The 27559-nt window shown below is 37.1% G+C and overlaps 2 protein-coding genes across 2 annotated transcripts in view; both read left to right on the top strand.

The window, feature by feature from the left end:
- LOC149246570 (uncharacterized) lies at positions 1–27559 on the top strand. Its single transcript, XM_089441855.1, has 5 exons — positions 1–225; positions 24481–24537; positions 25183–25190; positions 25556–26839; positions 26936–27559. Exons 1-4 carry the CDS (start codon positions 1–3, stop codon positions 26466–26468), a joined length of 1203 nt encoding a protein of 400 aa, XP_089297981.1. The 3' UTR covers positions 26469–26839; positions 26936–27559.
- LOC149246569 (protein PIN-LIKES 7-like) overlaps positions 26747–27559 on the top strand; it is a 33189-nt gene continuing 32376 nt past the window's right edge. The window contains exons 1-2 of the mRNA XM_089441849.1: positions 26747–26839; positions 26936–27016. Coding sequence (XP_089297975.1) covers positions 26747–26839; positions 26936–27016 — 174 coding nt within the window. The remainder of the gene's footprint in view (positions 26840–26935; positions 27017–27559) is intronic.

Raw genomic sequence — 27559 nt, 5'->3', positions numbered from 1 at the left:
ATGGCCTTTGAAAAATTGAGACTAGTTCTACGAATTTTGACTCAAGCAAAACAAATGGCAGTAGAGAATATTGTTGAATTATTTGCTTCCAAAGAAAGTGCAACTTCAGCAGAGTCACTAAATGAAGAAGATAGAAGAGAACCTTTCATAAATTTGCAAAAGGACAATATGGTTGGAGCTCTTGGCTATCCTCTTGGCATGGCAGTTGCCTCTGTTTTAGTTGAGGTAAGTATGATAGAAACCTTAACCTACTGCATTTCAATTCTATAGATTGGTTGTATTCATAGTGGAATGGGATGAATTGGCCAGCATAACAAAAGTATGGATGTGGCAATACAATGTAAATCCCAAGTAGATTTAGATTACACCCAAACACAAGTCTGCTAGAAATCATTTCAACTGGTTGGAACCAAACCCTGGGAACACTTCATTATGCCAGTAGCAATATTATAATGTGATTTGTATAAACAAAATGGTTCCTGTAAATTGCTATGCTACATACATTTTATTACCTGATTTAAAGAAGTTTAGAAAGCATCCTTCCCACTTGCTAATGGAACTCGGAGATTGCCCTTCTGAGAATTTGGGATATAGTTGATTTTTAATTTGTCCCCTTTGATTGGTGATGTTAGTGACAAGTCAAGAAAAATTCTAAGAGCATTATTGTGTTCATATTTCATATAACCTAATTATCTGATTATTCAGTTTAGCTAAGAAATAGTATTCATATCTCATATTTTGCATATAGTGTTTAGGCTGTGGTATTGTGTAAGAATGGTAGTATTTAGGATACATAGAGGAAGCAGCTAGGCTGGTCCTTGTTTTGCATAATTTTATGGACCAGTCTGTAATCAGTCAGTCTATGGCCAACCTGATTCACCAACATGCTTTAAATTTATTTATTCCTTCGTTGGTGTCATTTTTAAATTCTGCTGCATGTTATCTTATGTTTTTACTTTATCATCCTCCTGCTACTATGTATTTGAGCAAGAATATAATACAACAAAACCAACAATCTCACATGCAACAATACACTGAAGTTTTACTCTTTTATACCTCATATTGTAGGAGATTCCACCTGTGATTTTCATCAAATTGATGGAGATTTTCTTCTTGTTTGTTGGAGCTATTGGTCTAACTTGGGAGGATTCATCTTTAAGGAGCCCCATCTCTTCATGGAATTATATCATTTGATGGAGATCTTTGGTTGGGGGAGTCTCATTTCTTCTTGTTGGATTGTGATTGTGCTTGCTTCCAGGTGGTCTTTTCACATGTGCTTGCCTTGTTCTAGCCACCCAAGGGTTGGATATTAGTAGTATGGGATGTGATGTGGCTTATGTAGTGGATTTTCTTAGTATTTGGTTCTCTCATCATTGTTGCAGATGTTTGATTGATGGAGCTTTAGGGTTAGAAGTTTATGTTCTTGATTGATCCAAAATGGATTCAGTTTTTCCTCCGGATCAAAGTCTTCAAATGCAGATGAAAGTGGATCAAGTGTCAACAGTCAATCGTCAATAGTCAATGCCTACGTCAGCAGGACACATGGCAACCCAAGAATGAGCCACAGGTTTTGGATGATGTCTCTTAGAAGGTGACGTGGCAATTTGTGATTGGTTCACATGGGCCAATCCGATGCTGACACATAGCAGCCCAGACTTGCCTAATGTTGGCATGAAATCCCAATGTGGGGGATGATAAAGAAATTTGGAAAAATGCTAAAATTGATGGAAATCGCAGGTAATTGGTGATCCTCTGATCAGAGGAGATCGACGCATATCGCATCAGAACATGCAAGTAGGTTAGCATTTCAAACGCACATGATGTGGTTTTTAAAAAGACTTTAAGTTCCAGTAGGAAAGTGGGAAGTGGTATTTCACATGCCCTAAAGGTGGTAAACGGTTTTTCAAAAATTCACGCGATTAACCTTAGCGGGTGACATGTAGCACGAGAAAACCACTTTTCTCACGCACTCTCACTCTGATATTGGTCATGCAAGATTTAACGTGAGATTGCGTGACAGCTATTCTATTGGACGGGTTACATCGATAGTGGAGATCATCCGGGTTAATTCGTGAGCGGATAACGCGATAGCCGTTGGATCATGTGGGATTGATCGATGGTAGAGATTGACCAAGCCAGTGGGCGAGCGGGTGACGCAATAGCCATCGGATCGGACGGGACTTGGTTGTCAGGATCTCTGCCGGAAAAAGGCCGGACAGTCGTGGTCAACTTCACGACCGCCGGACCTTTGATTTTATGTTATCGCATTATCCCACATTCACCACAGATTGCAACTATATATGGTATATATTACCATATCACCAAAACAGAACGAAAGATTATGGTTTTGGACCATTCCAGGGGGTTTGGAGGTCACAACGGCCAAATATGGTCGAGTTTATACTCGTTTGACTCAAAATCTCAAGCTAAACACAGGGGTGATGTCCATTTTCTTATTTGAGACTCTGTTTTGGAGCTCATACTTGTAACAACAATTTGAAGACAAAATAAATAGGTCAGCAGTGGAAGTGAAAGGACCAGGAGTCGTAGCCAGGAATTCTGGTGAACTCCTTTATTAAATTTGGCTGTGTTGATGTGTTTGAATGTGTTTACTAATTGTTTATGTGTTTATATTATTTGCATTCTTTTCGATCCGTTGCACTAATAAAATAAGCAAATTCACACATAGTCTATAATACCTTTTTCATTAACGGATCAAGTGGTATCAGAGCAGCAAGGTTTTTAAGGTTTGACAAGTTTGTGTGGAGATTTGAATGCTTACTAGGTTGAGGCTCGGATGAGGTGAAGGTGAATTTGTTGAGGCGAATCCAGAGATTGGAAGGGTCTTTTTGCAAAGAAGGATGTAAAATGAAACTCCACTTGGATCAGAGTCCCAATTCTTGGATAGTTTCATGACGATACGTTTTCATGATGATACGTGCAATGGTGGAAGAGATGTATAATGAGTTGAAAAAGGGTAAAGGTGAAGGCACTTCATCACCTAAACCAGACAAAGGAGCAGAGGAACCTTTTCTTCTTTTGCCTCTAGATAAAGAGACAAGGGAAAAGCTTCCACCATCTCCTCCATCATCACCATCATCGTCGTCATCGTCTTCTTCTCATAAAACTAGTTCTTCTAAGAAGAAGAAAAAGAAATCCTCTTTGATCAAATTAGATGTAAAATTTGATTTGCCAATTTATGATGGAGAACTTAACATTGAAAAGCTTGATAATTGGATAATACAAATTGAGGTATATTGCAGGGTGCAAAAAGTTGTTTCATAAAGGAAGAAGATTCAGCTTGCTCGCCTTCGACTTGGAGGAACCGCACTTGTATCGTGGGAAGGCAAGACACAAATAGATCTCCAAAAGCATGGTAAAATCATTTCAACTTGGAATGAATTTGTTTCTGCTATTAAAAAGCAATTTTATCCTTTGGCTTATATGCAACAAGCAATGATGAGTTTGCAAACACTACGTCAATTAAAAGGTCAAAGTGTTCAAAGTTATACGCAGGAATTCCATAAGAGAGCTTTAACATTAGGCATATCATTGGACTCACCAGAGACATTTTTGAAATACATAGGTGGTCTTCATAGTTACTTGAGGCATACCATACTTATGTTTAATCCAACTAGCTTAGATGATGTATCAGTTCAAGCAATCCATCTAGAAGCTAGAGGTAAAAATGTAACCCAAGATGTTGGGAAATCATCCAAACCTATTGAAAGCAAGAATAAAGGCAAGAAGAAACTGAAATGGAAAGAGAAGAAAACAAACACTGTGAAGAAGGATAAACCTTCATGCAATCATTGTAAGAAGGAAGGACACGATGAGGCACACTATTGGTCATTGCATCCAGAATTGAAGCCTAAGACGTTCGGGAGTAAAGAGGGAAAGAATGTTGCTGCTATTCAAAAGGACTTGGGATCAGATTTAGGTGACGAGACAACGGTTACAGCTATAGGTATAAAAGGTAAAGAATCTAAAGCATTTACAAGTACTTCTTCACATTCTGTTGATAATGATAATGATGAGAGGAAAAGAAATGACCTATTTCATATTAGATTCATTTCCAAGCATACTAAAATTGATACATTATTTGATAGTGGGTCACAAGTTAATCTGATTTCTGAATCAATTGTAAAGCAGTTGGGTCTAGAACCAAAACCTCATAAAAATCCATATCCATTAGGTTGAGTGTGTGATAAAACTAAGCTAAAAGTTACGAAACAATGTAAACTTCGTTTTGCTATTGGGTCAAAGTTTGTAGATGAGGTTGAGTTAGACATAGTCCCATTGGACATATGTGGAATTATATTAGGAAGTCCATACTTGTACGATGGAAATGCTATCTTCTATCGAACTGAAAATAAGTATCAACTCACTAAGGATGGAACTGAATATATTGTAAGGGCCCATAAACTCAAAGATAATTTCTCTCTCATACATTCAGGACAGATGAAAAGAATTGTAAATTCAAGTAAACAATTTTTACTTATGATTGTAAAAGCAAATGATATTGATAAATCCGATGCATTCCAAGGCTGTAATCCTAAACAAAAAGTTGATATAGTTAAAGTTGTTTCCGATTATGATATTCTGTTTCAAGAGCCTAAAGCGCTTCCACCCAAGCAAGAGATAGAACATGAGATTTATTTGCAGCAAGATGCTCCACTACCTAACATTGGAATGTATAGGTTATTAGCTCTAGAGAATGTAGAGATAAAGAAGCAGGTACAGGAGTTGCTCGATCAATGGTTTATTCGACCAAGAAAATCATCGTGCGGATCACCTATTGTGTTAGTGCAAAAGAAAGACTAGTTGTGGAGAATGTGCATTGATTTTAGAGCATTAAATAAAATCACAGTAAAGAATCGTTATCCTCTTCCTCGTATTGATGATTTGTTAGATCAGTTAAAAGACGCAGTTTACTTCTCTAAATTGGACTTGTGAAGCGGCTACCATCATATCAGAGTTGCAGAATAGGATGTATGGAAGACTACTTCAAAACGAAGCAAGGACTCTATGAATGGATGGTTATGCCTTTTGGCTTAACTAACGCTCCAGCTACATTCATGCGAGTCATGAATGATGTATTTAGACCACTCATTAATGATTTTGTAATAGTCTATTTAGATGATATTCTTGTTTTCAATAGAACATGGGATGAACATGTAAAGCATATTTTAGATGTTTTGAAAAGAGAAAATGTCTATGTAAAACTGTCAAAATGTGAAATTGGCATAACATCTTTGAATTATTTGGGTTATATTGTAGGGGGTGGTGAATTGAAGATAGATCCCTGTAAGGTAGAAGTCATTGTAAATTGGCCTAAGCACAACTACTACAGAAGTTATAAGTTTCTTAGGGGCAGCGTAATATTGGAGAAAGTTTATTGCTAACTTTTCTTTGATTGCACCTCCTTTACATGCTTTGACAAGTGTGAAACAGGTGTTTCAGTGGGGAGGCAAACAACAGAAAGCCTTCGACACATTGAAAGAAAGGATCAGTACAACGCCAGTACTAGCACTGCCAGATCTTCAGCATCCATTTGAGATCAAGATAGACTGAATATGCCACGGGGGCAATGTTGATGCAGCACAGAAAGCCTATATGCTTTCATTCTGAGATATTCACATCAACAATAGTTAACTATCCTACATATGATAAAGAATTGTATGCATTATTTCAGAGTGTTAAAAAGTGGAAACATTACATAATGGGTAAAGAAACAATAATACATACAGATCATCAACCACTACAATTTTTACACTCACAAACTAAATTGCAACAGTCACGACATTACAGGTGGATGGGTTTTCTACAACAATTTCATCTTGTTATCAGATATAAGAAGGGAATACATAATAAGGTTGCAGACATGTTATCAAGACCAATTATAAATGCGTCCACAATACTTGAGCATAATTCGGTAATTCATGAAAGTTACATTGAACAATATGCTCAAGACACAGATTTTAAGGATGTATATGCAACTTTAAGTCATGGCAAGCAGGTAGAAGAATCGGATTATTTCAAAAAGGACAAACTCTTATATCATTTGGGAAAGTTATGCATTCCACAAACTGAAAGGGTTAATATAATTCGAGAAGCACATACTTCTCTCATATCAGGTCATTTTGGTGTAAGTAAAACAGTTGCACAATTACAAAGATTCTGCTATTGGCCACAAATGAATGAGACAGTTTCTAGATATATTAAAGGATGTACTATGTGTGCTACAAGCAAGCCAAGTAATAGAAAATTAGGCTTGTATACTCCACTTCCAATTCCTTCTCATCCTTGGGAAAGTGTATCCATGGATTTTGTTGGGGGATTGCCAAAGTCTAGAAAGAGTCATGATTATTTGTATGTAGTTGTGGATAGGTTCAGTAAGATGTGTATTTTGACACCATGTAATAAACAAGTCACAGCTGAACAAACTGCAAAGTTGTTCTTTCAAAATGTATGGGTTCATTTTGGGTTACCCACTTCTATTGTATCCGATCAAGATTCTCAACTTGTCGGGAAATTTTGGTCAAGTCTATGGGAGTTAATGGACATAAAGTTAAAGAAGAGCACGACATTTCATCTGCAAACAGATGGTCAGACAGAAGTGGTCAACAGGACAGTGATACAGTTGCTTCGAGGATATTGCAGCAAGCATCCCAAACTTTGGGATGAGCATTTTTGTTATGTGCAGCATGCTTACAACCATGCAAAACATTCTTCTACTCAGAGATCTCCTTTTGAGACTTGTTTTGGTTTTATACCAAAGTCTCCCTTGGATTTTGTCTTTGGTAAAGACATAGCAGTTGATGGACACAATGATGTGGACAAAGCAACCAAGTTCATTGAACAAATCCAGGAAATTCACCAGGCAGTACAGGAACAGCTGGAAAGAAGCCAAGCAAAGTATAAGGCGCGACATGACAAGCATCAAGTTGAGCATAGTTTTCAAGTTGGTGATCAAGTCTGGTTGTACATAAACAAAGAAAGACTATAAGGGGAAGGTAAAATGTTGAAACCAATTAGATATGGTCCTTTCAAAATACTTGACAAAATTGGTGAAAATGCTTTCCGCCTAGATCTACCAACTTATATGCAGATCTATTCCGTCGTAAATGTTGAAAAATTGCGATTGTATGAACCTTCATTGATTGAAGATCCCAAAGAGCAAGGTCAGCTACCTTCCATTGAAGATCTTTTGCCCAAGTATCTCAATGAGCTACAGGAGGACACAGTTCTTGACGAGAGGATAAGAACTTCACGACCGGGAAATGTTAAGTATCTTCGAGTTGGACTCAAAGGTACAAATCCAAGTAAAGCACGATGGATAGAGATTGGAAAAGTGATGGAACTTTATCCTCACTTACTCGACAACTAAAACAACTTTTGGTGGACCAAAAGATTCCAGTGGGGAGGAGTGATCCAAAATTGATTCATTTTTGCCTCCGGATCAAAGTCTTCAAATGCAGATGAAAGTGGATCAAGTGGTCAATGGTCAACAGTCAATGCCTACGTCAGCAGGATATGTGGCAACCCGGGAATGAGCCACAGGTTCTGGATGATGTCAGCAGAGAAGGTGACATGGCAATTTGTGATTGGTTCACACGGGCCAATCCGGTGCTGACACATAGCAGCCTAGACTTGCCCAATGTTGGCATGAAATCCCAATGTGACAGATGAGAAAGAAATTTGGCAAACTGCTAAAATTGATGGAAATCATAGGGAAGTGGTGGTTGTCCGATCAGAGGAGATCGACGCATATCGCATCAGAACATGCAAGTAGGTTAGAATTTCAAACGGACGCGATGTGGTTATTAAAAAGAGTTTGAGTTCCAGCAGGAAAGTGGGAAGTGGTATCTCGCGCGCCCTAAAGGTGGTAAATAGATTTTCTAAAATTCACACGATTAACCTTAGCGGGTGACACATAGCACGAGAAAACCACTTTTCTCGTGCACTCTCGATCTGATATCAGTCGTGCAAGATTTCACGCAAGATTGCACGACAGCCATTCAATTAGATGGGTTACATTTATGGTGGAGATTGTCCGGGTTAGTTAGTGAGCGGACGACATGATAGCCATTGGATCATGTGGGATTGATCGATGGTGGATATTGGCCAAGCCAGTTGGCAAGCGGGTGACGCGATAGTCGTCGGATTGAATGAGACTTGGTTGACGGGATCTCCACCGGAAAAAGGCCGGACAGTCGGGGTCAACCCAAAAACCGTCAGACCTTTGATTTTCTGTTATCGCATTATCCCACATTCACCGCAAATTGCAACTACATATGGTATATATTACCATATCACCAAAACAGAACGAACGATTATGGTTTTGGACCATTCTAGGGGGTCTGGAGGTCACAGTGGCTAGATATGGTCGAGTTTATACTCGTTTGACTCGAAATATCGAGCTGAACACAGGGGTGATGTCCATTTTCTTATTTGAGACTCTGTTTTGGAGCTCATACTTGTAACAACAATTTGAAGACAAAATAAAGAGGTCAGCACTAGAAGCGAAAGGACTAGGAGATGTAGGCAGGAAGTCTGGTGAACTCTTTTATTAAATTTGGTTGTGTTGATGTGTTTGAATGTGTTTTCTAATTATTTATGTGTTTATGTTATTCGCAATCTTTTTGATCCGTTGCACTAAGTAACATAAGCAAATTTACACATAGTCTATAATACCTTTTTCATTAACGGATCATTGATGCTTTAGTTGATGATTGTAAGATGCTATTTGGTGCTATGGAATATCACTGGTGGGTGATTATGTTGTTCATGGTTAGCCTAACCTAACATTCATGCATCTCTTGATCTCTTTTTGTTATGACTTTGGCCTATGGTGGAGTTTATTAGGGTACTACTTCAGCTTTCATGGTACAAAACCTTTGTGAGGAATACTCCTTATTGGCACACATGTGGAGTTAAGTATATTATTACTTTAATGGTGCCACCCCTTTCTACACCTTAGACCTTATCTTCATTGGAGAAATACAATGCGATAGGTCATAGAACACATTGAGGCACTTATAATGTTTTATTTGTCCATCTCCCCTCTATCCCATATATTAACCACCTAACCTTCTAATGAAGTGTTACTTTATACCTTGATGGGAACATAAATGAAAGTGGCCTTGTATTATTTGAATGAAGGGTAGATATGTTGACAAAACTAAAGGTTATTGCCTGCTTCATTCAGATACCAATGCAACCTAAGGCAGTAGTGCACCTTATCTTGTTATTGTTTATAAAATTATTCTACCAACTTAACTCCATTTTTAGACTAAAGGGCACAATCAAAGATCATGCCCCCTCATGTAATGGCTCTTGGGCTATATTAAAGCTTGAGTCCTCATTCACTGTAATCACCATTGAGTTATTAATAAAATATATATGTTTATGTTTGAGTTTTTATACTCCATTTGGTATTAGAGTGGGTTTATGGCTCTCAGCAAAAATTCTCACTGCACAGTTCACTACTCCACGCCACATCATCCTTCTCCATCGTGCTCGTCTCATTGTTTCTAGTCGCTTGTTCCTAGCCGCCGACTGTTCTGTCCATTCGACACCCTATTTCCTTCATACTATCACCATTTGTTGTTCCTATACGTTGTGCCACTATTTTTCCGTCGTGTCCCTAGTTTTTTGTGTCGCAGTCCAGCATCGATACCCGATACTTTGTACCTTGGCTCCGCTATCTTCCACTCATAAAAGCCAAAACCCATCGCGCTCGTCCCCCGTCACTGTTCTGACAACACCCGAAACCAACTGCCTATTCACCTCATCATGCCACCATCTCTAGCTTCGGCCCGGACGCGCATCCATTGTTCTACTCGAGCCTCCGACTGCCATGACCATCATTTTCCATTTGGTCAGCACGTAGTGTTTTTAAAATTTATTTAGACTAAGCTTATAATTATATAGTTAGTCTAATAGTTTTTAAATAACTATATTGTTTATAATTGTTTAGTTAAAAAAAGTTTAAAAATAAATAAATAAAAATAAATAAATAATATGTTTATAAATTTATAATATATATATATATATAGAGAGAGAGAGAGAGAGAGAGAGAGAGAGAGAGAGAAAGGTTAAAGTTGGATAAATATACACCACCATATACCCTTTCAATGTCGTCGTCAATGTCAATGGCTAATTTTAATAAAAAATTGATAAATCTGGAGACTAAAGTAACTGGACATGCCAAAAAATTCGAGGAGCTCTAGGATACAACCAAGAGAATAGAAAGTTAGCTCGAGCAGAACCATAACAAATTTAAAAAGGATCATGCAATCCTTTCAAATAAGGTGGATCTAAATCATAATCAAGCAATGGTGATGTTGACCTGTATTTGTGACAAGTTGAAGATTACACCCGATCAAATACCCAGAATAATGAAGGTACTCAACATCTCAATTTGTCGGATACATCAAACTTGTCAGACTCACATGAGAAACCAGAGTCTCCAAAAGTATCGTCCATACCCCATCAACAAAATAGTAACATGAATTTTCAAAATATGCAACTCTGGAATCAATACTCAAATATGCAGTTCATGAATCAATACCCCTTCTTCACTCCACCAGTTACTACATATCAACAAAGAGCAAAACTTGAGCTCTCCAAATTTGATGGTAACGAGAAGTGTAGTGTTGCATGGCTCAATAAAGTAGAATAATATTTCGAGGTTTACGGTATTGACAATGATGATGAAAAGATCAGGCATGTGTCCATGCAAATGGGAGGCGAAACATATAATTGGTATATGTGGTGGAAAAAGACGACACTTTCTATCAGTGGGAAGAAATTCAAAAATGCATTCTTTAAGAGGTTCCGAGGTGTCAAGGAAGAAATGTTTTTCTCAGCACTCAACAGACTGCAACAAAAAGGAGATGTGGACGAATACACTCGAGAATGGGAAACTTTAGCTACACGAGTACCTCGATTATCATAAACTTGTCTCATTTAGTCATACATCATGGGACTTAAATCCCATCTCCAGGCCAAGCTTGAGCTTCGTGACATCACTTCTATAGAAGTAGCAAGACAGAAGGCAAAAGAAGCTGAAAAGAAGCAGGAAAAGATGCAGTGACCAAAAGTTGAAAGAGTATATTTGAGACGAAGGTTTCCCAAAATTTCGAACATGGATAATACAAAATATGTTCCACCACATCTTCGTGAAGGAGAAAAATCTAACTTGGAAATGCAAAAAATGAAAGAAGGCAAGTGCAAACGTTGTGGCGAAAAATGGGACCCTAAACATAGATGTGCTAAGGGAAAAGAAACCAAGAACCTGTATAAGTGTGAAGCAACTAATGATTCAGACAATAATCACCATTGAGTTATTAATAAAATATATATGTTTCTTTCTGAGTTTTTATACTCCACTTGCCCACAAGTATAATGTTAAAGGCCATGATATGGGGTCAACACATTTTAGTTGTGGCCAAATTGTTCAAATGAAGCAACCTTGTATTGGGGTCATCCGTCCTCATTCACACTCAAAACATTATAGCATGGAAATTGTGTGGAGACACCTTGTAATATTTCTCTGTGTCTCCATTTCGTGGGTTCTAATTTACCATCAGAAGCGAATGTCCTACCCAATGGGTCAAATTCTATAGAGTTTCCTTTGGTTTGACACATATATGAAGTCTGTGGTATGGAGTCATTTGAGCCAAGTGTAATGTGAATCCATTGCTTTTATATGTAACCACCTTTTGAAGACAAGGTTGCATGTGATTAGTAAGCATGGGGAAGTCTACTCACATAAATTGTGAAAGCTAATACATGCCTTGCATTGATTGTTTATGTGGCTCAAGGTGATACTGGCCAATTTTAATGATAGAGGCATCCCATGATTTACGGAGGATATATGGAAGTTTAACATTATTCAAGCCACCTTCAATGTCTTGGTCATAGAGACTGTTACCGCAAAATCCAAAGCAAAGCCTCACTAAACAACATAGATTAAGAGCCACAGTGGGAGAGTTACCACTGTCACATCCACAATTACTCCCCTCATTTCTGTGGTTGGACACAATCCACTGCAAGGAGGCTTCCCTACAAGATCTTAGGGATCAAGTAACACAAATAGACTTAGGCTAAATGCCTCCTAAGGGTTCTACACCATGATTTACCCCAAGGATAAGTACAATGATTAGGGTTTTGGATGATTTGTGGTATAATTCCAAGTAGACAAGTTCAAGAGTTCATATGGTTCAATCTAGAAGGCTTAAGTTAACCAATGGAGGCTCAAATGGGTTCCCAAATACATGCAATCAAGAAATTACAATTGGCTATTGTAAATTAGGGTTTTAACCAACAAATTTGCATCATGCAAATAAAATTATAACAACAACAAAATTTAGCCTTAGAATCTATGATAAACAAGTGAAAAATTAGTGCTAAATAAAGAATAAATAGAGGAAATAATTACAGTGATTTTCAATTAATGAAAACACATATAACAACACAATAAGTCCTTGATGTTAGCCCTAAATTGTGTCTGAAAACTGCATAAAAATGGTATTTTTACTTTTCCAAATAAATGCATACAAGTCTAACTCTGATGAAAATAATGTTGAAATGGATGACTTTGATGTAATATAGTCATAATTTATTCTAGAAAATATAATATAAAAATATTTAGGGTTTTTGAATTATTAGCACAGGGGATAAGACTGGAGCCTTTCTCAATCTAGGACTAGTGGAGTCCATGAGTAAAAATCTATGGAAGAAAAGAGATGGATGTGGTTTCAAAGAAATTAAGGAATAAAAGTCTGTGTTATTCAACTTTTTAACCCTAGTGTCCTCTTCTCTTCATTAGAGATTGAAATGGAAGGAGCTAAACCTTGGTCACCTCAATAGAAACTTGATGAAAATCATTTGCAAGGAGATTTTAGAGCAATAAAACATTAACAGAACCCTGGTGAAATTTTCATTAAATCCTAATTCATCAACAAGAACAAGATGGAAGAAGATACATACATTAGCATAGCACATATCATCAAATAATTTACCAATAATCATCCAAGAGAGAACCATTTGCAAAACATCCTTCATAAGAAGTTTGTTGCACTAGTGCTCCATAGTGCATAAGAGAGAAAAGATCAATTAGCTAGTGCCATTTATCTCCAAGTGTGACAATTATCCAAGGAAAATCAACTTCCCTCTATTTATGTTGGGCTAACTGAGTTGATTTCCCCTAATTTAGCCTAAAAGCCCTAAAATAATAATAAATCACGATTACAAGTTGGAGAGGTCATAAACTGATCCCCGAAAGATAGCTAAATAAATGATGTAACATAAAAAAATGCCTCAATTAACCCACACTTGCAAGTTAAATTTCCTTCAAGGGTGACGTCATTCTCCAAAAGGAGCGTGTCTCTTTGAAAAGTGCAATAAATGGCTCTAATGGGTGCATCTCATCCCAAAGGTCATGTGTCCTCATGAAATGGATGCATAATAGCAAGGCCCCCTCAACCTAATGTGATCCATAAAAGTGCCCATGTCAGCCTTCCAAGTATCAAGAAGGGGATGTCATAATGTTAGGGCATGATGTCATCATCGAGGGGATGGTAAACTATTCTCCATGAGAGATCATAAATTTCATCCATCCTACAAATCAACCTCATTACCAAGATGTCAATTCATTCAGGATCTAGAGAAGTAATTAATCCACATGCCCAAGGTTTTTCATTTGTAGCTCCTTTTGACTTGATAGGGTTTTAATCCCAAACCCTAATGCTTATTCTTCATCGGTCATTCTCACATTCTTCATCATTTTTAACAATGGGAATCCCAGGGCTTTACAAACCCTAAGACTTTCTTGTTCAAACCCTTAGAGATCTGCAAGTCTTTAGCCAAAACAAGAAACCAAAAACAATCCTTTCAATTTGGAAACTTATAGTGGAGCTATAGGTTGGCTATTTAGCAATGAGTATCGTCCTTCTTCTACTCGAATATTTATATGAGGCACTATATTTGAGTTTCTTGACTTCAAGTAGTATTCTTATACTCAACTTTCTTTCTTCCACACAATTCATGTAATCAAATTCCTCAGAAATGTAAGGCAACTTGGAGCCTATACTTGTCACAAATCCTGCATGCTACAATCATTGCCCATGATAGACTTGGTTCTTTTTGTTAATGCAACAGGCAAAATTTTGGCCATAGGAGCACATCCTCAAAGATGACTATAATTCCTTTTGGAATACACCGATCACATATTATTGAAATTACTACCATATTGACATATACCATCACTGTGGGATATACCTAGTCCCATATACTATCCAAGTTTCATTATCATATAAAATTACTGTCAAGTCAATCAATGTTGCATCATACCATTGACATATCAAACATATGTTCGAGAACTTATACAAGAGTATATATCATCAAAATCACACCCAAATTGTACATATTCCGATCATTGTTACTCATGCAAGCATTGCGTACCTACTATACATTACATACCTCTCAATTTATATTAAATGTGTCTCTCGTAGCATGTCCTAGATGTACTGTAACAATTTGCATGGATTGTAACAACTCAGATCTTGACAGGGTAAAACTCAGGTCACAATCATATTACTATCTGCCATGTCATACATACAGTCTGCTATGTCATACATACAATCTGCCATATCATACACACTGTTTACCATGTCATACATACCAAGGGTGTCTGCCATGTCATATAGACACTGTTTGCCATATTGTTTGCGATGTCATACATACCAAGGGTGTCTTCCATGTCATATACACTGTTTGCCAAGTCTTCTCTACGAATCATTGTTAATGACATACATATTATAAGGGTGTACTGAGACTCACATCATTATTTAGCAATTGTTATAGCAACTTTGGATCATGTACCTAGCTACAACATACTCACATACATACTCCAGTGTACTTCACATCATATACTATCATACTTTAGGAGATGGCTTCGATTATCACATACATACTATGTTGTACATGCTATACGCAATATATACCAGTGTTGAGAACATCTCGATAACATCCCGATTTTATCTTGAAATCACGATTTTTTGGCCTAGCTGATGTTTGCCGATTTTTGCAGATATTTTTATTGATCTTAATTTTGCCTATGTTTGCCAATTTTTACCGATATTTACCTGATTTTTACAATTTTTTGGTTTTCCGGACCCTTGCCGATGTTCGCAACATTGATATATACTCTTTGCAATTTGAGCACTCCATATAACATACCTTTGTCACTAGATCATGTAAACTATGTAATGCATGGATCAAGCAATTGTAGCATTTTTCACCTCAGAACAACTCGAATCTTACAACAACATACTCACTGTAACATTTGGAAACTTTGAAGTATACTTTTTAACAACCCTAGTATCCGACTCAGATCATTTTTAAGGATTATGCACGGATTACAGATATCAGTCTCAGATCTTCTCGGACCACAAGCAAGCAAGGTTCTCCAAATAATTCGAATAAGGGGCATAGACCTTAGAGCCTCTGAACTTTGTTCTTTGGATCTAATCAGTAGTATAGGATTTGAACTTAGATCAGGTTTTAGAAGAGATGGAGAATGAAGGTCATCTTCATTTGTTTACCCTTCAATTTCCTTGGAGACCTTGCCATAGAGCTCACAGGTAGTTCATGAATTGCTATAGGAGGCTCGCATAGAGAATAGGCCAGTATCATGTCACAGGGAATTCACTTTCTTCAAAGAGACAATGCCTCAGGTCTGCAAGCGTATCGATGCCATTTAGGAAAAGTTGTCCTTCTCTCGACAGCCACTACAAAAGGATTTTGGCCCTTCTCATGTAGTCATATAAATGCTTCAAATTATTTTCCATGTAAGAGCCTCGGATCTCTACTGTGGCTTGGACTAGAACCTCAGACCTTCGTAATGCTATAGAATAGAAATTCAGAGGTCTGAAACTGAAGGGTAATAGTACGCCTGTACAAAGAATTTCGATTGTCCCTCCATAGAAGTACCCTTCTCAAACTCAAATTGATCTTGGCTTATAACTAGGCTATACTACTCTTGAATCCAACTTCGCTCTGATACCATGTTGAAATTCTATTGTTGCAATGACTATAATAGTTTTTCACAATTGATAACTACTTCTATTGATGCAAACAGTTCCTTCTTTATACTTTAATCAACAAGTAGCTATACATGAAAAATTTCAACCATCAATTCTTCAACAAGAACAGTAAATAAAGATCATAGTAGACAATGAACAGTAGACAATAAAGAAGAGACAAGAGACACCAAGATTAGGCTCATTGCCAGGACAAAACCCACAAGGGGAAAACCTGAAATTATTTCGTTATGAGAGAGAGGTTTTTTCCATCAAAGTTATATCAAAATTGTTCCAACAAATCCAAAAATAGTCTTTAATCAAAACCAGTCAAATTCTGCTAATAGTAAGAGAGATAATCAACTTTCTTCCAATGAATAAGGTTTGCACAAAGATGCCAAAATTATGGTTTGAGATCCTTGTCACAAGAGGCCGAAAATAGTCCTGAAATGTCCACAGAAGCTCGGCCCAAATTTATTGTCAAAAACCCTCGGTCAACGTCTGGCAAAAGAACGAAATCACAGTCCCAAGAATCAACAAACTTTTCAGCGGTTTTCAGCTTTCAAAGAGATTAGGTTTGCGGTGGAATGAATGTGAATAAACCCAAGCCAAACTTCAATGTAGATACCAAAAGAAAGTCATCACAGCTGTAATAGTCCTCTTTCCATCCTTTGCATGTGTGGTATTACTTGTCTAATTGCAAATCGAATGCTTGATGAGTTGGTTGGCTGAAATGAGTGCCAAAGAGCTCATATATATAGGCGTCATGTGTGGGATAATTAGCCCTAATGGGGCCAACATGAAGAACCCTTTGGAGCCGACTTGTAGGTCTGTTTGGGCCAACTTTTAGATGACACAAATTAATTTCTTCTTTATTTTTTTGCAATGAAAAATGTCGAGTATAGCTACATTATTTTTCAATAGTTAGGATTTTTCACTATAACTTATTGTTTTGGATCTTTGAGACCATGAAATTTTGAGGAGAAAGAGGTGAGATCTCTGGGTACATGTGGTCAAAATTTCAGACATTGATACGTTATACTTTTTGAGATATGCCATGTGGAAGTTCAAGTTCCTGAATGCTCCTAAAATCAGCTTCAAACATATCAGTTTTGTAATTTCGCTATGGCTTATTTTTAGGTTGTTTCGGACTACGAAATTTTAAGGAGATGGAGGCGAGATCTATGGGTGCATGCAGTCAAAATTTCATAATTTGGTTCGCTATACTTCTAGAGATATGCTTTGTGGAATTTAGTGGTTTTGTATGGTCCTAAAATCAATGTCAAACAAGTCACTTTGATGTTTTTGCTATAACTTTGTTTTTGGGACTCTTTTCAGATTGTGAAATTTTCAAAGCCTTGAGAAGACATACAAAGGCCCCTGTAATGTTCCAAATTGAAATTTACAGCAAATAAAAAAGTCGTGTACAAGGAAGAAACAACAATAAACAAATTCCAAACATGCACATCAAAATACACAAGAAATTGAGCCAAACAACTGAGCCATCTTATTAATATAGAAATTTGAGTACATAAATGGCAAGGAATGATAGAACCTAGGCTTGCTAATGCAAGCATGCAATACATAGGTGAAGATCTAAGCAAACTCCAATTGAAATGGCTCAATTAGTCCCAACCAGTGTTGCAGGGGAGCGCCCCCCCCCCCCCTCGATCTGGCTCCTAATCCACGCTCTGGGCGGGAGCGACTTGGGAGTGGGTCGGGAGCGCGGCGATTTCGGGAGTGCGTTCCCTAAAAAAAAATTACGCTCCCTACCATTTTCCAATTCGAACTAGGGAGTGTCGCTTCGGGAGTGATTTTTCCAACCTGGGAGTGGTCGGGTAGTGATCGCTCCCAGCGGCGATGAGCGACGCCCGCAAGAGGAAAAAAAAAAAAAAGTGACGGCCGACCAAGAAAAAAAATCTGCCAGCGACGAAAATAAAGGGAGGGAAGGAGGGAAGGGAAAGGAGGGGGGTAATATAAATAAACCCTCTCCCTCATATTCATTTCGTTTTACATTTGATAGAGTGAGAGTGAGAGAGAGAGCAAGAGAGTGAGAGAGAAAGAGAGAGCTAGGAGCAAGGAGAGGCATCCAAGGGGAGATTGAAGAGCTTGCAAGGGGAGATTGAAGGCAAAAAAGGTAGGCTCTACACTCTATTCTAGCAATTTTTTTTAAATGTTCATTCCTAAATAAATAAATAAATTTTTTCTCTATTTCCCATTCCATCTTTTTGTAGATTCAAAACCTAAAATTTCAAACATCATGGTTATATTCTTGGCATTTTCTTCTTCTTGGTTCACTTTTTGGATATTATGGTGTTCGAGAGTAGAAAAAGGAGGGTTGAAAATGAAAAAGGGGATGAAGAAGTGGGTTATAGTGGATATGATGAAAACCCCGAAGAGGAGTACCTTGGTGAGGAGGAGTTGGAGGAGAGTGAACATGAGTCAGCTCAAAAAACTAAACAAGACCAAACCCCATTGTGGAAATATGTTAATAGGTCTGAAGCAGGGAAAGGGGGTGGAACCACTAAATTTCATTGGCCCCAGTGCAACAATAATTACACAGGTTCATACACTCGTGCCAGAAAGCAACTTTGCTGGAAAAGGCCATGGGATGGAGATAAACCAATAGGAATCAAAACTTGTACAGGTGTGTCAATAGCAGATAGAGACAAATACATCATAGAAGAGGAGGAAGCCCAATACAAATCTAAAAAATCAAAGGGTTTCTTTGAACCAAGCTCACAATCGCATGCACAAAGAACTCCTTTAGCATCCTCCCATGGCAGTGGATATGGAGGTACAAGGTCACCAAGTTTAAGGCGTAGAACCATATCAGATTTCCTTGATGAAGGGTGTAGGAATGATGTGGATTCAAAAGTTTACAAGTTTCTCTATGCATGTGGGATACCATTCAATGTTCTTCGCTCACCTTATTGGCATGAAATAGTTTATGCCATAAATGATGCCCCTAAAGGATACAAGAGCCCTGGGTATGAAAAGGCTAGAACAATTGGACTTGATTATGAAAAAGCAAAAATATCACATTCTTTAAGTAGAATGACAAATTCTTGGACTGACCATGGGGTGTCCATTGTATCTAATGGATGGACAAATGTAAAAGGCAATCCATTGATAAGTGTTCTTGTTGTGTCTGTTAGTGGTTCCATCTTTGTTTTAGCATATGATTACTCAAACAACTTCAAGACCGACATCAACATTGCAGAACCCTTACTTGAAACAATTATACGTATTGGGCCATACAATATCATCCAAGTCATCACTGATAATGCTCCTAATTGTAAGGCAGCAGCAGCAATTATTGAGGATAAATACCCAACATATTTTGATCTGGGTGTTTGGTCCACACAATGAATCTTTTGATGCATGATATTGGTAAGAACAAAAACCAAAAATACAAATGGATTGGTGATTTGTACAAGAGAGGGAAAGAAATGATAAAATTTATTACAAATCATAGCAATACCCATGGCCTTTTCTGCAGTCACTCAAGATTGGAGTTGTTGAAGATTGCGGGGACTAGATTTGGTAGCTATTACCTCACCTTCAGTCACCTTTTGAAGGTAAGAGAATCATTGGCTAGCATGGTATGAAGTCCACACTCGTAGGTATTAAAGGAAAGGGCTACAAATGCAGCTGACAGACAAGGTTTTGAACAGGTGGAGGAGATCGCTCTTGATGGTATGTTTTGGGCACGTGTGAGGCAAGTATTGGAATTCACCAAGCCCATTTATCACATGATTCGGTTTGTGGATACAAATAAACCAGTGATTGGGGAGGTGTATGAGCAGATGGATACCATGTTGGGGCAAATAAAATATATTGCTCATAAAGATGATCCCAACTTGTATACATTGATTCACAATTGTGTGTGTACACAGTGGGATAAACATAATGTTCCACTACATGCCTTGGTGTATATTCTTACGCCAAAATACTACTCTGCATCTTGGTTGGGCCAATCTACACCAGGGGATGGGGTTAGGATCAAACCCCATATAGATGAAGAGGTATCCATAGGATATTTGCAAGAATTAGACAAGTTGATAACTGACAAGGAGGATTGTACTAGTCTGTGCCTTGAATTAGGAAGATACTTCAGTTGCACTAGTTTGTTTGGTTCCTTCCATGCAATGGAATATAGAGACAGATTTGATGCTCTCACATGGTGGGAAGCATATGGCAGCCAGGGACTTTTGCCAAAATTCGCAAAAAAATTTCTCTCACGGGTTGTAAATACTTCTTCTTCAGAGAGGTGTTGGAGCACCTACAACTTTACATAATGTGACAAGAAACAGACTCAATTAAACTAGGTAGAAAGCTTGGTTTATATGCACTACAACTTGAGGTTGTTGATTCATTACTGTGATCGGTCTTATGAGGATCCAACATATAAAATTTGGGACAACCACCCAGAGGATGATAATTTGGAGGATGGCACTATACATCTTGAAGAACTCGAAGCAGAACTTATGAGAGAGGAAGATGAAGCAACAACCATGCCACCTCCACCATCCAGTACCAGTTCTTGAGTTCCGAGTCTTTTTCCTTTGCTATCGCCGCCTCCTTCTACACCCTCACATGGAGGGCATGTGCTTTCTGTTTTTGGTTGTGAGTCTATGCAGGAGGAGACTCCTAGAAGACCACCACAACCTACTCAAAAATTAGACATTTCTCGTGGCAAGGGCCACATGAAGTAGTAGATAATAGATTTACTTGTCTTTTCTAGTTTCTAGTAGTTTTCATAACTGTTGACTCTTTCATATTTATTATGATATTTTTTGTAAACAATATATGACAATTTAAGTTTGAAGTTTGAAGTTGGCAATTATAACTCACTGGTAATGAATTGTGAATATGATGCTTCGTGAAAGTTGTTCATTTCATTTCATTTCATGTTAGATATTATTTGTTGTAATGGTTAAACTTAGCTTACAAGTACAAATTTGGTGATCAATGATGATAAATGTTATATATTGAATTTTCAATTTTGAAAGCTTGAAGTTGAAACTTTAAGAATGATGAATCATGATTCATGAGACTCAACATGTTGTATGTTACTAACTTGTGGACGTGGTTGATGAAGATTATAAATTCTAGATGACTCTTGTTATATGGTTCAATGATCAATCTATGTTTTTTTTATGTTTTTTATATCTAATTCATCATTCTACATGTTTTTGTTGACATATATGTATCAAAAAGTAAAATATATATATATATATATATATATATATAGATTATATAAAAAATGCTCTGGGATTCGCTCCAAACTGGGAGCTTCTAAACATTTCGCTCCCACAACCATTTTTGCTCCCGCTCCCAGCTTTCGCTCCCGCTCCCCACTTTCACTCTCGCTCCCAAGTAACACTGGTCCCAACACACTGCCCAAATTTTTTTTTAATTGTTGTTGGAGGTGAATTGTGATTTATACCATCAAATTTGCTCCAAAAATTAGGCAAAATTAACTAGAGGTTTCTCTCACCCAAATCTATCAAACCCAGAAAATTCTTGGGCTAATTCTAGCTGACCTAGAAAGCCCCAAAATGTGCAAATTACCTATAAAATAATATTGATGCTACTATTGTTGTTAGATAAGAAACTGAAATTTTGACACCAATAATGCTCGGATCGACCTGAGATTGTAGCCACAAACTCCCCTCCTATAAACTAGTAAAACCCAGAAAAAGTTTGGCCTAACTCCAAGCCAAAATTGAACTCACAATATGTCCTACTATAAGAATGTACAATTTTGGCCCAAATATTACTCAGAAAATTCTATAAAATTAGCTATACGCTTCTCGCACACCAACCAACAAAACCTAGAAATCATTTGGGCTGATTCCAGTTGCTCCCAAATGCCCAAAATAGAGAAAATCTCCCAACTACACAGTTTTGCACCCAACCAAAGAGAAACTGTTGAGAAATGATAAACTCTCCTGCAAATGGCTGAGAAATTGTGCACAAATATCCTTCAAAAAATAGCTATCACTCCCAACTAAAAACCCCCAGCAAATATCAACACCAAACACCAACAAAAAACTTTTTTCTCCAACCCCTGCACATGCTTTATAAGAGAAGATTCGGCCCAGTTAAAAGATACAGGAACATCTCTGAAAAATGGTCCTAAACTCCTCTAACCAGTAGAAAATCTCCTGCAAATACCTGAAACCTGCAATAGAAAGATGATGCTCCAAATAACCTCTGGAGTTTGTCTTTTGCATCCATAAATAATGAATTTCTAAGTGAATATTTTGTAATAAACTCCCAAATTCTCTCCTAGGGTGAGACTCGAAGTTCACCGAAGGTAGAGGTGGAGTTTCCACTTGGAAATTCCTTGTGCTAAACAACACTAGTTGACTTGGCTAAGTAGCTCAAGCAAAATCCAAAATTAGAAATGAAATGCCAAAATAGAATCCCCAAAATGAGGCTCTAGCCTTCCTTTTATTGTTGCTTTCCCTTCCTCATACCATGGTTCGATTTCTCTCGCACTATGCTTTGATACCATGGTTTGATTCTTCCCATGGTTCGATTTCCATTCTTGGTAATCTCCACAACTTACCTTCACTTTAATTTTTCTTCTTTTCCTAAGTCCCAACCATTTCCTTTTCTCCAAAATTTATTTAATACCTCCACAACTTATTTCTCCTAATTTAAATTATTTAGTATATTTATTATTCCCCAAAATTGCAAAATTGAGAATTTCCCTTAGCAAAATTATTAATTGGGGACATTATAGTACGTTAGGTAAAAATTTCAGAATCATATTTGCGAAATTGGATACATGACATGTACAAGTTCTTGGGTAGAGGTCAAAAACAATCTTTGGGAGAGTTACCATAAATTTCATTTAGAGATTCAAATTTCGGTCAAACCTGGTGAAGGCAGAAGTAGAGAGTAGACTTGGTTAAGGCAAAAGCAACAAGCAAACCTAGTGAAGGTAGAAGTAGCAAGCAAGCTTGGTGAAGGTAGTGTGAATGCTATCATCTTTTGAAGAAGTTATATGCACTAAAGAAGAGTTGTAATTGAGGGTTGTTGCTCAAACAAAGAGATTGGTATCTCTTGCTAAGTTGGTGTTTAGTGGTGGGGGTCGGTGTCTCTAGTAGGTTTGTACCTATGAATATTTGCGGTAGTGGGGATTGGTGTTTCTTGTGCCTACGAAGATCTATAAGAGTAGGTTGGTGCCTGCAGAGAATTATAAAGATAAGTTTTATTGTTTTCTTTTGAAAGGGTTTCCACATAAATCTTGTGTTCCACATTCTATATTAATAGATCTCATATCTGATTGTTTTCTTATGGTTGATGAATGTTTGAATAAGCGAAAAAATTGTCTTATACTGATCCCCCCTCTTAGTATAAGCGTGTGCTCAACAACTTTGATGTTTTTGAATTTTGTTTCTAGATATGAATCATTGTCATTGCCATTTAGCTATATTTTCCCTTATATACTATATACATGATAAAAATTTTCTTATTTGGTGGCTAAGGGTTTGTATTTACATTTTTTAGTTAAAATTTGCATATTTTTTTGTACTTTTTAGTCAATCAATTCTTCATCCTAGTTTTTTGACTGGTCATATTGGAGTCCTGGTTAGATCCTTGGTTGGTTTCAATTGATTATAACTTTGGGTGATCTGACTCAAATTTAACCAACACGAATCAACACACAATTGACCAAGTTGAATCTCCAGGCTATGTGGCCAATGACATCGAATGTAGTTAGGGCACATAATGAGACCATCCTACAATAGTAAAAATTGCCCATAATAGAATGCCATTTTTGGAGAAAGAGCTCGAGAAGGGGACTTCCATGTGATTAGTATTCACTATGTTGACCACCTTGTTGATCTCTTCTTTTAGAGGGAAGAGGTGATGAGCAGTGTCCACCGTGTCCTTGAAGTGAGGGAAATGTTCAATATAAGTTCTAATGGAATAAAGGAGTTAAGAAGCTTCCGAGAACCAACACTCTTTATGTATAGAGAGGCCTAAGGAGTTAATCTCCTCCAAAGAGAAGAGGCAAGTAAAACTTTAGGCCTGAAGAAATAGGTTTCACAACCAACCCTTGGAGTTAATGAAAGGTGGGGAATCATACAGCCCCAGGAGAGGCATTCGTATTTGTTCTGGACAAAATTTTCTTATCTGGATTTAATGAATCATAGGAATGGAGTATGGCTTCCTTAGTTTGATCTTATTTGTGAAGTTTTTTATGATCTTTTCTGCAATAGGAAATATATCTGATGTTTTACTTCTGAAGTGAAATGGGGAATTTTATTTGTTGCTTTTGACTCATAAGTTACTGAGCAAGTAAACCAGACAAGTTTTGGTGCTATTGTTCTCATAATTAAATTATCAATCATGATCCTATTTTCAGGTTTTGGAAAGCAGTAATCAAAAGGGGCAGTTCATTTCAGCAAATGAGCTACCAAGGGTGAGTCTTGTTTCAAACATCTGATTTCTTTAGAAATTTGAGAAATCTACCAGGCATTGCTATTCTTGCATGATTTTAAAAACCTACTAAAGCTAGAAGCTCTTTCTTTTTCTGTTTCTCTTATGATTAATGATGGATTTGTATGAAGCATTCCTTTGTTTTTTTTAGCAATGTATTGTTTCTACACTCCTATTAACCATTCAGTGTTTATTACTGTACATTAATAAATATTTTATTACACTTCAATTTTGAGCTAGTATAAAATCATGCACATGTTTTGATGTAATGTTGGTTGACTTACATTTTTTAGCATCAATTTTTAATTTATATGTTTAAAATGGTTTAATGTATTATATGCTCAGTGAATGTTTCAATTATACTTCAGTTTTTGTTAGTTTACAAAACTTTATCATATATCATTTCATAAATATACACATTAGTTGATAAGTTAATATTGTTTGTCAATATCCATCCACCCTAACATAATTTAATACATACGATAATATATCATAACATTAGCAATGCAAAACTATATTGTTGGTAAAATACCACAGATACTAATTAATAATCAAGCTAAGATATGGCATAATATATTAATAGTTATAGAATTAAACATTTTCAATTGTAATATTCTCTGTATTTTAGTTATCCCTGTAAGTCTATCTATTGAGGTTATGATTCTCGTGAATATTTAGCATGCCATACAGTTCTTGCATTTAGTTTTTCTGCATTTTACTCCTGTAAAAATCCTTTTCTTGTATGGTCTAGACTCTAAACTGCTCTGTTGGATTGCTTTGTGTTAATCCATCATTTGATATATATATATATATATATATATATATATATATATATATATATATTGCAGCTCATGGGACTGACAATAAAGGAATTGCTATCCCATGTTAGTTTTATTTTCTAGAAAAGGAACCATATAGGTTTCATGTTTTACTCCTTAAACTATTATAGATGGAAGCAGAAATGTTGTGGCTGGAACTTAGGTGATGTTTTGCCTGTTCAGATCTTATATACTGAAAGCAGACGGTTTGCAAATGACTTTGAAGCATCATTCAGAAGCACCTTCAACACAATACCGCGATAATGATAAGATATCATGTGATTCTGAAGGAAAGTGGAATGCAAACCCATTTGGGCAGATTGTTGATAGTTCATTACATGGTTTTGTAACAGATGTCAATAGTCACAACATTGACATAAAGTGTAAAACAACACGGAGGAAAAAACGAAGTAAGAAAGAATGTCAACTACAGTCAGATGAAAAGGGAAAAATGCAAGAAAAAGTATGCAGTCTCGATACTACATGTGAGCATGCATGGAAGACTGGAAATGAAAATGGATTACCCAGTTTACAGCAAGACTTTTCGAAGCAGCAGAGCTTCATGAAAGTTGAATCTCAGCTTAGTAGCAAGTTTTCAGAGGGAACCGAAAATTGCAAGGGCCAAGCCTCTGAAGATAACTATAAATTTGTAGGTAGTGAGGGTGCAACCTTGCAAGTAACTCTTGCTAGTAATGTGAAGCAGAGTAATTTCGATCATGTGAAGTCCGAAGTAAATGTCCATAGTTGTGGTGCTGGTTCTGGGGAAATTGAAAGAAGTAACTCGGCTATTAAAGATGTGGAAGTGCAGGATGCACAATGTCCAAAGTTTTTAATGGATAATTCCTTTTCTATATTGACTGAAAAGAATACAGCTACAGCAGAGGGTTCTAGAGAGAATAGTGTGTCTAATGTCAGAGCGGAAATACATGGGAATAAAGAAACATTAGGGATTCTAGAGGATTGTCAGAAGATTGTGTTACATGGACATCCACAATGCGAGGAAATCTCCGATAGACAACTGAGGAATTTTTCTAGCTCTTTACCTGAAGCAGCTATGTTATCTGTATTCTCAGATAGGACAAACATTTCTAATTGACAAATTCAGCAAAATGTTCTTAATGTATTTGATAAGTCTGTGAGGGAACAAGAAAGAAGCAACCAATTAAAATCACTCGAGCTCATGCAAAAAATGAAGCGACTAAACTTGAAGAGGAACAACTTCATATTAATTCAGAGTCGAATATGTTGGCTAGGAACAAATTATAGTTTAACCATTCCAAAGCATTGTTTAAAGAGAGTGCATTCACAGATGAAAAACAAAATAGGGCATATGTTGAGCTTAGCAGACAATGTGCAGATGAATTAGCGGTGGGGATGATACTCATGCTCCTTGCTTTAGCCTATGGTGTTTCAAGATATTCACGCTCGCTCCTTTCAGAAGCAATCACATCATGCCAAGCCACCAAGGTAATTTCGTTGATGTGTATAATATCAAGTCTCAAGATAAATTGTATATTATTCTTTACATTTCTATGATTGTTGTTTTGTTCCAATTGTGTGTAGGAATCACAAAAGTCTTCGTGGTTTTCCAACCCAGTGGACACTGTAACAGGAATATTCCAAACTATTGCATGCGAAATTATGGTAATATCCCATATGCTAGCAAGTGCTAGTTTTGTTTCAGTGATCATCTATTTATTATTCCACCACACAGTCACAAGCTCTAGTCAGGCTAAGCCAGCAACGATTATCTTGGTTTTACTAGGAGGCTTATGTGGTTGGGCAGGCAAATTCTTTGTGGATAGCCTGGGAGGAAGTGGATTTCATTGGCTCATACATTGTGAACTACTTTGTATTTTTCACGCCTTTTCCAATTGTTTTACATCACATTTATTTTGTTTTATGAATGGCCCGACTTCAAACTCTGGTAGGAGCAGTTTGACACCCTCATGGATTCGTAAGTTTGTTTTCCATGCTACACTAGTTTTAATTCTTCCAGTCATGGCTGGAATTATTCCGTTTGCTTCTGTTAGGGATTGGACAAATCATTTTTGTGATATGTTCAAGGATCACGTCCTTGAACCAGTGAGCATGTCTCTGGCATATGGTCCAAGACGTTTTCTCTAGGTGTATTTCTAGAGCATTGTATTTTAGAGTGTATTTTAGGAACTGAATGTTGTCGTTAAG

This window comes from Pinus tabuliformis, chromosome 7 (genome assembly GCF_031772625.1).
Source record: "Pinus tabuliformis cultivar Carrire ecotype Pingquan chromosome 7, CPIR1, whole genome shotgun sequence".
NCBI classification, from domain to species: domain Eukaryota; kingdom Viridiplantae; phylum Streptophyta; class Pinopsida; order Pinales; family Pinaceae; genus Pinus; species Pinus tabuliformis.
The sequence above is the reverse complement of the archived record's forward strand: the minus strand, read 5'-3'. Positions and strand labels throughout refer to the sequence as shown.

Excerpts from the sequence above, each read along its gene's own strand:
- LOC149246570 (XM_089441855.1), top strand. The coding sequence starts at position 1 with ATGGCCTTTGAAAAATTGAGACTAGTTCTACGAATTTTGACTCAAGCA. Across the intron at positions 226-24,480 it reads TTGCCTCTGTTTTAGTTGAG|GTTTTGGAAAGCAGTAATCA; the intron begins GTAAGTATGATA and ends TCCTATTTTCAG.